The sequence below is a fragment of the Lactuca serriola genome, chromosome 8 (genome assembly GCF_051521515.1).
Source record: "Lactuca serriola cultivar US96UC23 chromosome 8, Lser_US96UC23_V15, whole genome shotgun sequence".
NCBI lineage: Eukaryota > Viridiplantae > Streptophyta > Magnoliopsida > Asterales > Asteraceae > Lactuca > Lactuca serriola.
Window position 1 is genome coordinate 189,796,514 of NC_136415.1, and position 14,624 is coordinate 189,811,137.

The following is a 14,624-nucleotide window of genomic DNA, read 5'->3' on the forward strand; positions in this document are numbered from 1 at the left end:
CGCAGAAAGGTAAACTGGAAATGGGATATCTGCACGGGCATTAGCGGCGACAGGCAATAGTGGCGACGGGTGGGTATTAGCGGCGACATTAGGGCAATAGTGGCGACCAGTGGAAGGAAAAGTCAGCGCGTCTTTCCGCTTTCCTCTACAGCCGTTAGATTGAAAAGAAATCGGACGGATGGGGATAGTTTGACGCGGATCGCTGTAACTTAGCATTAGCGGCGTCACCAGGCAATAGCGGCGACATGTAACGCGTCAATTACATGTCGCCGCTAAAGGCGTCGCCGGTAATGCTAACCTTTCTTGTAGTGAGAGAGAGAGAGAGAGAGAGAGAGATTTTGCGTTTGGTAATAGACAAAACACGAGAGGTGTTACTCAAACGACAAGTTAAGGACGACATTTTGTTGTTTGATGATAGAAAATTGAACTTACACTACATTTTTTAACTAAAAACGAATATAAAAAGTATTTTAAAATAATATTTTAGAGACATAAAGATAAAATTCAGTCAACAAAGTTTAGGATAGGTAAAACTTCTAGTGACATATGTCTGTCGCCTTATAGTGAAAATTTCCAAATTTTGTTAAAAAACTTTCACCAATGATACTTTTTCACACAAAGGTCTTTTACAACAGCTACAACATGTGGTGACTAAAGCGGCAGTTTCTTGTAGTGTAGCCATCTTACAAGAAAGCATGTGAGAACCATGCAAACAAAAGAAGACATAGGGAAGAAAGTCCTTATCAATTTTCTATGTACAATTTTTTTGTCATTGATTTCATAAGCTAGAAAAAGCATGTTTTTTTGACAAAGAAAGAAAAAAGACTACAAGATGGACACCATCTTTGTGCTCCTCTAAGTATATGACGAACTAAAAAAATAAGCAGGCCTACTATAGTCCGAAACAAAGAAATAATACATAAAAACTTTTCTAATACCAATATCTTACTCCAAAACTCATCCTAAATCGATCAGAGGTCTAAACCAAAGGGCCAGAAACGGGGTTCATCATTGAGGATGTGGAGTACATGAAAGAAGATTCTGGCAAAGTCATGCAACCACTCCCATTGACAATGGGGTCATTGAAAATGGAGTCAAGGTTAGCCTCAAAGCCATAATCATAAAGCAAGTCCATTCGTTCACTTGACTCATCAAATGGAAGATGAGATATATGTTCTGGATCCATAAAATGTCTCCAAGGGTGGTCTTCATCAACTGAAGATGCAAAATGTGTTTCAGGAAACATCTCCTCTTTAACTTCATGAGCAACTTCTTCTTCGTTTTGTTGTTGTTCTTGTTGTTCAGATCTTATGCCATCATCATAATTGTTCTCACTCTGTTCAGCATTTGATGGAGCTTGTTCAGTTTGTGAGGAATCATCGAAGTCGTTAGTATAATTGCTAATATCAAAGTTGGTTACAGCATTTTCTCCTCGATACATTATGGCTGCTTTGTCATATGCTCTGGCTGCATCCTCTTGGGTGCCTGTAAACATCAAACATGAATAGCGGTCAAAGCCAAGTACGAACCGGATGTTACAAAGATTACATGATCTATTTGGAAATGACATGAGAAATAAGATTAAATCGTACTTCATACTTTGACCCTTGGGTCAAACAAACTAATTTCAATTTGTTTTTTTTTTTTTTGGGTTAAATAAGAAATAGCAATTCGCCAAGTTAGAATATCATACAAAAAATAATAAAGAATAGTAGAGTACATTTCTACTCCATTTTTCTTTATTATTTTAATAGTCGTTATTTTAATATGAGATCTAGTTGACTGAAAAAGTATTAAAAATAATAATAATAAATAAGTCTACTTTCTTCTGCCAATAATCTTAAATCTAAATTAAAAAATCCATGTCGTTGTATGCCATTTCATTATGTGACACATGAGCATAAACTATACACTAGACAGGTTCCAATTTTCTTTTAGGACCCTTTTTAATATAAAACTTCATGCTTTTGCTCGCTTATTTACCGGATTAAGTTTCGGATACCCCCTTTTTAATCTAAGGTTGTGTTTGCGTCACAGCTAGCTAATAAGCTGGTTTATTTTTCAAATTTTTTTATGTTCTCGTGTTTGGTAAGTTAAAAAGTAGTTTACCAAACGTTAGTTTTTATCAGCTAGTTTTTCAGCTATCAGCTACTTTTTTTTTAACAGCTAGCTTTTCAGCTAATACGTCAAACATATCCTAAGAGGTATGAGAATATGTAAAAATATGTTCAACTTCTCCCACTAGATTTTTTCTTTAAACTTTACTAATTTTTCATCATTCCTATTTAAATGTTCTATAAAATCTTCTATTTAGTCGTTTTTAAACATATATTATATCACACAAACAAATAAATTATATAAATACAATTATATTATGAAATTTATATTTCATAGATGAACGATTATTAAATATATAATATGAAAAAATAGTTAGTAAATAAATAACAAATGATTAAAACTAAAATATAATTAAGAGAATAAAATAAAATATAATTAAAGAATAATGGGTTAATTGTAATAAACATAAAAATATATTGATCATTCATTATGTATATTATACTGAGTGATTAATAAAAAAACGAATAAACTATGTGCCCTAAAGCTTTTAAGTGGTCAATAAAAAAAATAGTAATAAGTTATAAAGAGAAAAATGCCAATTAAAGATGCCCTAAAAACATGTGTGTATATATATATATATATATATATATATATATATATATATATATATATATATATATATATATATATATATATATATATATATATAGAAAAGTCCAATAGAGTATCATAATTATTGGTTCTTCAAGGAACCAATTTTTTTTTCAATTTCTAAAGCTTATTCTTTATCAAAAAAAAAAATCTAAATTCATATATTAACATTGTGAATGTGAAAAATATTTTTCGGATTCACTGTGTAAATCCGGATTCACGTTGTGAATTTTCAAAGATTAACATTGTGAATTTGACGTAAAAAAAAAATCGAATTTTATATCATTGGAAAAAGGATAAAAAGTTATGAATTTCTGTATTTTTAGTTTTCTTTTTTTTATAAAAAATAAGTTCTAAAAATTGAAAAAAAAAGATTGGTTCCTTAGTTCCTTAGTTAATTATGGTTCTCTATTGAACATCACCATATATATATATATATATATATATATATATATATATATATATATATATATATATATATATATATATATATATATATATATATATAAAGAGAGTTAGGTTCAAGTATTCTAACTAATTATTTTGCGGATATCGTATGCTATGAGAATTACTAAGAGAATAAGTTATTTAGCAATGCTAATACCTTCAATATGTAAAAGATTAGTGTTTTGGTGTTGAAAAATAATAAGTTGATTATGAATTTGTAAGTTCAGACGTTTTTTTTAATTCTCATAATAACTCAGTCATATATATATATATATATATATATATATATATATATATATATATATATATATATATATATATATATATATATATACACACACACTTATTGAGGTTTTTCAGGTTAAACTTAAATTTACTTTTTCTAAAAATACATTTTTATTTTTCATTTTCTATGAAAAAACCTTTAACTTTTAGCTTTTTTCAGAACACCTTCAACTCTTTAACTTTTTTCGGAAAAAAAAAAAAGTCAAGTTTTTTATCGAAAAAAACTCACATTTAACAAGTTTTTTCGAAAAAACTGCTAAAATGTCAACAAAAAATAAAAAATTCATGTCTTTTACAAAAAAATAATAGTAATAAAAATGAATTTAAAATTTAATCCAAAACAAATATTAGAATTTTTAAGGTTTTTCCTGATATTAATTTTTTTTCCTAAATAAGGGTGAGAATGTATATACATACCGAAAGTTCCTAGATATATGTATTTGTTACCATTGACTCGTCCAATCCGTGCCTCCCACCTTCCATTGTGATGATGTCTGTACGAAGCATAAAAAAATTAAATACTATCTTTTAGTGTCAACTAGGTGTGAAACCAGTGTATTAAACGAGTTGATTTAAAAAAATTAAACATTAAGGTGTAAATAAAAAAGAATTTTTAATATACGACTTTAAAATAAAGAACAAACATATTTATTGCATTTTAATATCATATATATGATATTTAATACTTTACATATATAAGTATATGACTTTAATTATAAAAATTGAAACAACCTAAAAATTGACAAGTGGATAATATTTATTTTAAAAATACCACAAAATGACAAGTGTCAAAACTTATGAGAGATTGACATGCGGCAAAAAAGACATTCGTTTATTAAGGGGGATTCTATTTTACCAAGAGATTTGGAATGTTAAGTCTTTGTATGATATGATTTTAACCTAAAAAATATGATGTGTTTATGTTTTAAATATCCCTTAATTTTTAGTTGTTATGTAAATATTAAGGTTTTAAAAAATTTATTATGATTTTGTAATGGCTCCATAATTTGTATTTAACGTCAAACTTTAGTAAGATATCGTCTTAAGTTATATATATATATATATATATATATATATATATATATATATATATATATATATATATATATATATATATATATATATATATAAGGTGAGGTTCAATAGAGAACCATAATTAACCAATGAGCCAATCTTTTTTTCAAGATTTAGAGCTTGTTTTTTTATTAAAAAAAACTAAAAATATAAAAATTTATAACTTTGTTTCCAATGATATCAAATTCTAAAAAAAATCATTAAATTCACAGTGTGACTCTGTGCAAATTCGCAGTGTGAATCTGAATTCACATGGTGAACTCGAAAAATATATAATTTATTTTTTAAGATTCACAATGTGAAGTTATTAATTTAGAAATATTTAGTTATTTTTTTTCGATAAACAATAAACTTTAAAACTTGAAAAAATAAATTGGTTCCTTAAAGAACTAATAATTATGGTTTTTTATTGAACTCTCTCTCTCTCTCTCTCTCTCTATATATATATATATATATATATATATATATATATATATATATATATATATATATATATGTGTGTGTGTGTGTGTGTGTATGTGTGTGTGTTATCTTAAGTCACGCCTTACAAACGACCTGACTCGTCACAACTTATAAAAGTTTGAGGCTTTGACATTACTGTACACCTAACTTACTTATAATCATGATAAATATTTTAAACCGACTAAAAGAATATAATAGCTCAGATTTGATAGAGATGTTAAAAATATGGCGGGTTATATTTTATTTTGGACGAAATGTAGGGGTTTTTGGAGAAATATCTTGAATGGAGGATACACACTCAAAAGCTTTTAAAAATTAATTAATTTTTAATATTTATGGACTGAAAAATCATGCTCTAAAGTAAAAATATGATAAGTACGTTTATTAAATAAAATGGTCATAGAAACGTGGTTGTCTGGTTTATTTGATATTTAAAAAGTAAAAGCAAATGTATGTCATTTTATTATAATATTTACTCAAAGAATTATAAATAATTAGTAAGGGATTGTTTATCCCAAATCAACCATGATATATGTATATATAAACTAATGCAATGGACCGATATATTTATATTCACAAGATGCATACTCCTATTATTTATTCCCCTCAACAGATTATTATATTTAATATACTTTTTGGATGGAGAAAATTAATTAAAAACTTATTATATTTATAACTGTTTTCTTGTTAATCATTAATATTTTAATCTAATTCAATCAATATTTTGATTATTTTTTAATTAACCATTTTTACTTGTTATATTATATTTTATCGGTAATTTTTTTGTTGAAGGAAACGTATTAAATTTCAAATTAACCATTTTTAATTTATATGTTATATTCGGTTAATTTGAAAAAGAAATTTGTCCAAAAATTTTATGATTTGGAAATAAAAAAATAGAGTAAAATATGTATTTGGTCTATATGTTTTACAAAAAAAATCACAAATTTAGCCCAAATTTTTATTTCGTCTCAACGTTGTCTTCATGTTTGCATTTGGTTGCATATTATCCCTGCCTATATAAAATTAATTCGAAATTTGAATTAAACATGCAAATTTTGAGTAAAACATGAGGACCATATGTGTAACCAAATACAAACTTAAGGACGACACTGGAATAATTTTAAAATCTGGACCAAACTTGTAATTTTGTGTGATATAGAACAGAGCCGGTCCTGAAAAATAAAATATTCTTAAAGGTCCAGGACGAACAAGAAGAAAAAGGGTCTTTATCTTTATTATAATTTTATATTTTTATTTAAAAATATATAATGAAAAAAAAATTAGACCCTGTACAGCTGCCCACTTGGCCCCCCTCTAAACCCCCCATGATATAGAAGAGACAAATTTGTAATTTATGCTAAAAAAAATTAACATATAGCATTAAATTGCACCAATTATAATAGTTTTTTCTGTAATTTTTCATTTGACAAGTTTTTTCTTATTTTCATAAAATGATAACTAATAATAGTTAGTGTGCTTTTATGTCGATTATCTCTAAATTATACTCAATAGTCCGACACAATTTTTTGGATCTCCATTACACTATTAGAATGGATTTCAAACAAATAGACTACCACTCTAGCACATGTGACGTTCACTGTGGAATCTAATATGATATAATTATTTATTTTTATTCGCCAATGAAACTACGTCCATTATGATGTTTAATATGACATAATTTCCCGGTTGAATTCTATTTCAATAGTGTAATGATAACTCAAAAAAAAAAATTGGTATGTTGAAAATGATTAAAAGATAAGTGACCCAAAATAATAAAAAATAGTTATTATTATATTTGAAGACATTAAAACCAAATAAATAAAGACAAATCAATAAATTATGACTTATATGATCATTTTTTATAACATATTACAATAAAAAAAAATTATAGAGAATGCATTGAAGGTGATAAAATGACAAAGAAGATTGGTTGTATATAGATTTGACAATTCGTATATGTATGTCATGTCACCGGCCATACATGAATTTTAAACGATACCAATTTATGAAACATGATATAAATTGTAAAATGTGTCTAATTATGAAACATGAACACAACACATAAACAATATGTTTAATACATGACACAATATGAATACTACACTTTTTAGTAGTGTTGTACGAACTTATGAATTTACACAAATACCATTTTGGTAGGTTCGGAAAACAATTGAAAAAATCTTAATCCAAGGTACAAACTCCTATCTACATTCCTAACATGTTTTATCAATGGGTCAAAGGTCTAAGGGGTGATGGAAGAAATTTAAAATTTCCATTTTAATCATGTTTATATGTGTTTTATATTGCATGTCACAAGTATTCTATTTGTGTCTTATATGTATTTATACATGCAAATTCTTGTTTGACACGAAATACAAATTTTAAATTTGTGTCGACAAGAATAAATACAAAACATGAATTACCCAAACTTATACACAAAAAACGCATGTCATATTTGTATCGTGTATTAATATTTGTAAGGTCTAGTTGAATAGCATGTCTATTAATAATTAACATTTTAAAAAGTACTAAAAAAATCTTGGTCTTTGTTATTACTTATTAGATTCCGTAAGTAACTAATATATAAATATATTAAAAATGATTAAAACGTTGTATTTATAATAACTACCAAATTTTGTTTAATATATGCATTTTAAAAGATATATTATATTCAAATACACCTTTGTCCAATTTTGACCCCTTTAATCTATTTTCATTTTAGACCATGTTTTTAGTTACACGCAACTTTCTCCAAACCAATCATTAACTAATCCAAGAAAAGGTTTCTTTAATCACTTGTATATCGTGCACTAAATTTTATATATTGCGCACGATTCATAACTGAATTATTAGAGAAAAGTTCTGTTTTTTTCTCACACTAATAATAAATATTTAAAATATTTAAAACGAAAATGATTTGATATTTTTATTTAGATTTTTTATTCAACAGGTGATATCACTTTTATATTTTTCAGCATGAATTTCTTTCTTCAATTTAATTGAAAGTATAAAATTCAAATCGTTTATTGTTTAAGCGGATGAAAAAAAAAAAAAAAAACTTAAAATGAAAATATCAAATCTCATTTACAATATTGCAAATTAGTGAAACAATATAAAGCCAGGAGAAACAATTTACCTTGCTACACCTCGGAATTTTGAAACGCCTCGAGAAAATCCACTACTGTTCCTTCTTAACACGGCTAAGTATTCTTCCTTAGACATTTTTTGCATTTCTTCCATCTCGATTTTGTACATTTCCGGCTATCATATTATTTGCAAGATCGAATCAGTTGAGATATTGATAGTGTACAACTTTTAATTCATACTTTATAAGTTTCCATATAACTATTCGTATGGAAGATCTTCGTGATTACCATTTCGAGTTACAAAAAGCACATTTTTGCATGTACACATTTGATATGTTCACTGCTAGCCCCCTTTTTTTGACAAACTTTTTTGCATGTCATATAAAAAAATGCATTGGATTTAGTAAAATAAACTTTCGAAAAATGAAAAGTTTATAAATCCACAAAAAGATGCAAATTAATATGCAACTCTCTCGATTATTACATATCCACAAGAAGTATAATATTAGAGACAATATAAAGTTGTTACCGGAAAATTCAGTGTTGTTTCCGGACCCCAATACTTAAGAGCAGCGAGATCATAAGTGTGAGCAGCAGCCTCTTCCTCATCATATGCCCCTAAATCAACCATATCATCATGAAATTTTGTGTAAAGAAAAAAAAAACTAAAATATACGATATTAGACTTTGCCCTTAATTTATTAAATTGGAAAATATTTTTGAGTGACACACGGACGCCGCGCATGACAGCTTATTTTATACTAGCCTCCAAAATGAAGTTCAGTATAAAATTATATAACTCGATTTTAAAAATAAACCTTTTGGATTATACCCAAAAAGAGTATATTAGTCTACTAGTCTATATTTTATTTTTTCTATGAATAGTGTTATCAATGGTGCGGGATCAAGAAAGAAAAATAATGAATTACACAAAAGTTTTAAGAATTACATTATTAGAAAAACTCATTTTCGATAGTAGTTTTCGTAACAAAATCTATAAACAAAGGGTCTTACCAACGGATTTACACTGAATAGTCTAATACGACTTTGGAACGAATTTTCAACGGATTCGTAATGGATTAAAAAAAATATTATAATTCTAAGACGAAATCCAGTAGTTGTTTGTATTATTTAAAGTTTGTTAATATATATATATATATATATATATATATATATATATATATATATTGCATATTTAATAAAATAAATTGAGTAATTAAAAAATAAATGTTTGATAAGTAAATACGATTATAGCATCAAATGGTATGTTACTAAAAGTAGATGGTAAAATATAAATAAAAAAAACAAATAATCAGAATAAGTGGTTAGAATTTAATTATTTTATAAATAAATGATTGGAGTTGATGTTTAAAAAAAAAAATTGTATTAGTTTACAATGCTATTGAATAGTTTTTCAAATAGGAAAACTCATTTACAAAAAGATTACAACTAAAAGTGCTCAAGTATAAATTCAATATTTAATTGTTCACATCAATAGTAAAAAGTTCCATTGTTGATCAATTACATTAAAAGTTAAATAACATCTATAACAAATTGTTTTACATATAATTGCCAACTAACAAAAAATACAAATAATTATTATTTTAAAATAACAAAATTTTACATATTTCTTAGATATCAAATATTGCATGTATGTTTTGTATACTATATAAATGCTCATTATTACAACGCAATATAATATTATTATGACTGAAAACCAAGACCAGCAAACAAAGATTGGTCAGAACAAGAATTTCAGTGGTCCAATTCATAAAAAAAATGTTATTAAGAAAAGTTGCAATTGGTTATTCGATGGATCGATCATCGATCAACATCAGAAAATGATTATTATTATTTCCTTTTGAGTAAAATTCTCATATATTTACTTTTTAAACATAAATATAATGATTTTTTATTATAAAAATGACAAAAAATATATATATATATATATATATATATATATATATATATATATATATATATATATATATATTAAGAAAAAATTGAGGAGAGAATCAGAGAGAGTAAAAACTTACCCAAATATACTACATAAGCAGCAATGGAGGAACAGGGGATGACACCCAAACAGAGTAAAAAGAAGACAAAGTCAGAAAATTCGTAACTGAATTTAGATTATATATTAAGAGATAAAGATTGCAGAATGCAGATCTCTGTCTCTTGATTAATAATAATTTAATAAATTCAAACTTAATCAATTAGAAATTAACAAACTCTGTTTCCCCTTCTTTTTGCGATTCTGATTCCAGGATTCTTTATCCCACAGATGAGCTTCATATCGTCTTGTAAGCCTATGCCTGTTCATTTGCCATGCATGCAAATCGAATTTCATACAAATTTATAGAAAAATGAAGAGTTACATTGAAATTTTTTGAAGATTTTTGATACCTTGTAACACCTCTGAAAATGGAGGTCCTAGGCAGAGGTTCTGCAGAAGCAGGTTGCCTTTTCTTGTTCTTGGATTTTGGATTCATCAATGGTTGTTCATTGTTGCATGAAGAAGATGGCGACATATTTCTCTTCACATTTCTCTTCATTTATAATATATTTTTCGATGCTAATTCTTTTAGAGAGAGAGAGAGTGAGAGGGAGAGGGAGAGTATGTTGTTTAAGAGTTATACTAAAAAACATGAAGAAAAAGCAGAGAATTTAAGTGGTTCGTGAGGAGGGGGGAGGGGGTATATGGTTAGTTAACTTGAGCCAGGTAATATTTATAACTAGAGTTTGATTGATTATTGGGGTTATTTGTATTTAAGACCTTTAACTTTTAGTCAATTGTAAATTGGTAAATTGCATAGAAAGAGTTATACTATAAGTTGTTTTTCATTTTGTAATTCATGATTTAAAATCTCCATTATAAGGACTATTTTTTTTCAATTATTAAATGTTGATTTAAGAAATATAAATTGTAAACTAAAAAAATAGAAAATGTCTATACAATTTGCCTTTCTCATATTAATTCTAGTAACGATGATTACCTAGAAGATGTAATCAATCAAATACGTATGAAGTTAATTAACTAATTGGTTTAGGTACATAATTAAAAATATTAAACTTAATAATTTTATTTTATTTATTTTTTATGATTAAGTAACTTTTACTTAAGGTAGCAAATGATATTGTATGTTTAGACCATCCGGTATGGGGTATCACCAAACGTGTGAGATCCTATGTGACAAAGAAACTCACGCGTGAACACCGCCTTAAAGATGGGTTGGTGTCTTGTGGTATGGTACAAGGACGAAAACAGGCAACCTGAATAGCTTATAGGCTTTTGACCGTGTTTTTTCTTTTGTGAACGTTGGACCTTGAACAATTAAAAAAAAATCAAATTTATAACTAAACTTATATATATATATATATATATATATATATATATATATATATATATATATATATCTTTTAATTAATGTCATGTCACTTGTCTACCTATTGATTCTCCATTTTAAATTTTAAATTTTAAATTTTTTACTTTAATTACATTAAACTAATAACATTAGAATAAAAAACAAAATAGAATTAATACATATTATAAAGCCATGTATTTATTTAAATCAACAATTACATTTTATACAACTAAAAATATTTCTTAATTAATAATTTATTTAAAACAATTGATTGTGGTTTCCACGGGTTATAAACTAGTGTATATATATATATATATATATATATATATATATATATATACACACACACACACACACTTAACATATATTTTCAACAAACAAACACTTTCAAAGCACTAAACATGTCAATACCTTGTGAATGAACATCATTATAATTATGGGTATTACCTTGGTGATGAGATATATTCAGAGTATGCTACGTTTTTCAAGTTATACTCATATTCGACTGATGAAAAACGAAAATTGTTCAAGTTAGCACAAGAATCACCACGAAAGGATGTGGAACAGACATTTGGGGCCCTCAAACAAAAGTGGAACATAATCAAACATCCTGCATGAGCATGAGATAGAGAAAAATTGACGAAGGTGTTGATAGATTGTGTTATTTTACATAACATGATAATAGAAGAAGATTGTAGGCCAATTTGTATGTATATTCTGGACGACATACTTAATCCACCTGCTGTAATACAAGTCGGCAGTCTGGCATACTTCGCAAGACTATTGAAAATACAAGCAGTGAAACACGTCATAATCTACGACATGATTAGACTGAACACATATGGAAAAGGCAATCCCAATAACACAATGTCAACGAGGAGGAGAATGAGGACACGGTCGATGAAAACGAGGCTAGCGACGACAATGACGACGAGTAGTATATTCTATGTTTTCTATGTTTTTTAGTTATTTAGGTTATAATTTTTTTTATGTTTTTATGTAATTTAGGATTTAAATTTGTGTGTTTTTAGATAATATATTGTGTTTTTAATTAATATTTATGTTTTATACTTGCTTAATAATTATTTTTTTAAATTTATTCTATTGTCAAAAAAATAATAAAAAGATAAATACAAATGAGTGGTAACCATTTTCAATAGTTTGTGGTTGAATGTTAGACATGTAGTAGAACTGACGTGACGTATAGATGACAACAATTTTCTAGTGGGTTGGTGGTGACCATACCCTTTAGCTTTGTTAAGAAACAAAAAGGAATGTGTCGAAGAATGTAAAAGTGTTACAAGAAGATTAAATATTGATCATTTTGGGTTGTATGTTAAGTGGGGTAAATGTGATTCTTTGTTATATCTATCAATCGATTTTGTTGTCAATATGAAAAAATTACAATATACCTAGACAAGTAATATATATAATCTTGAAGTAAGATCTTATTTATAAATTCTAACTCTTTCTAAGAAGGAAAATATGTGTGAACATTTTGATGATTTTAACTTATAACTCACACAAATAGAATAAAAGAATTGTTATAAATTGAATACTCAAATGGGGTTAAATGGTGTTTTCAAATTTATCCAGTTTTCTAAATTATTTAATTAAAAAGTATTATTATTAATTTATATATTTATTCTATTAATATGATTTTGAATTAGAATTAATATATTAATTATTAATAATAAAATTCAATAAAAGACTAAACATGTGTTGGTGATTTTAGTGTCACCATGTCATTTTAAGTAACTGGAACTAACATGTGAGCTAAGGGGCTTCATGATTTGTACTCTAATACATGTACGGGGGTTGTGCGGAGAGCACGCATGTATAAGATCGAGTCAGAAGCCGGTTCGACGACTAGTCGGGGGTCCAGGGGCAGCGCCCCTTTGGCGGGGTCTAGGGGCAGCGCCCCTAGCGGGGTCCAAGGGGCAGCGCCCCAAAGCCTCACCGAATTTTGCATGTGGGAACTTAATGGAAAAACTCAATTTCTTGAGGGTCATTATGGTAAAACTAACGAAACTAGTTAGTTTTGGTAACCCTAATCCGGATTAATATTATTGGCTTCCAATGCAACTAATGACGGCTCAACCCTAATGAAACCCTAATCGTGTTTAGTATATAAACGACTCTTCTTTTCCAGAAGGGGGTTACGTTCTTTTAGCTCTCGTTTTTCATCACACGTTCACAGAACCCTTTAGCATAATAGCTTACGTTTTCTATGCCTAGAAACGTAAGTGTCCGCTTGGATTATCCTAGGCTGAATTTCTTGTAACCCAGACATAAGGTAGAAATATCAGTTCGGAAAGTGATATCACGATCCAAGCTGGTATCCAGATCTCCACTGCAAACCCTAATCTTCCCAACAACATGTTGACTAGCTCATTTTGATCCCATCCCAACTTTAAATTCTATATTTAAACATGATTTAAACTCTTTATTTGAACATGGTATCTACCCGCTTAATTAACTTCCTGCATCTATCTAGGTTGACTGGTCTATATGACGAGTCTCTAGTCATTTTTCCTTCTCATTGTTCCAATTAATCTTTGTTGATCAATGGCTTTAATTTCTATCACATGATAGTTATACATTAAATTGGCAAAACAAGTCTACGACTACCATATGTGTGCAATAAGGACTTATATGACAATCTTGAAACAACAAGTATTACTACGGAAATTGGTGAAAGTTCGATGACTGAAATATAAAGAATCTTTTTTCTTAGTTGGTCACGTTGTTGGTGTTTACTATTCGTCGAACGTTACAAAAAAAAGTCAAGAAAGAGCATGGCCAAAAAGAGCATGGAAGACACGTGTTGAAAGATCAATAACCCGACGACATAATTCTCAAAATTTATTGTATTTACAGGTCTAATTCCAATTATATATATTTGTATGGTCAACTCCATTCAAGTTAATGATATTGATGGTTAGCAACATTTGTTAACATATAAACAAAATACAGTTAAATTCAAATTCAATTTCGTAAATATAATGTTTATTAACTACATATATATTTATTTCAACTGTTCACACGTTCAGAAAACAAATATTTATGTGCATTAACTTACTTTTATATGGAAAATTACACATACGTATGTTTCAAATGGAAAAAAAATAATGTTTACTGAGGTGAAGTAATAAATGATAATGGAGGAAAGAAAACAGAGATGGTAAAACGA

At 27.5% G+C, this 14,624-nt stretch overlaps 1 protein-coding gene across 1 annotated transcript; it reads right to left on the reverse strand.

The window, feature by feature from the left end:
- Window positions 1–785: 785 nt before the first annotated feature.
- LOC145067697 (APETALA2-like protein 5) lies at window positions 786–8,697 on the reverse strand. The gene is made up of 4 exons (XM_079014775.1): window positions 8,596–8,697; window positions 8,117–8,241; window positions 3,859–3,935; window positions 786–1,485 (listed from the first exon to the last, which is right to left on the reverse strand). Exons 1-4 carry the CDS (start codon window positions 8,695–8,697, stop codon window positions 980–982), a joined length of 810 nt encoding a protein of 269 aa, XP_078870901.1. The 3' UTR covers window positions 786–979.
- Window positions 8,698–14,624: the final 5,927 nt, after the last annotated feature.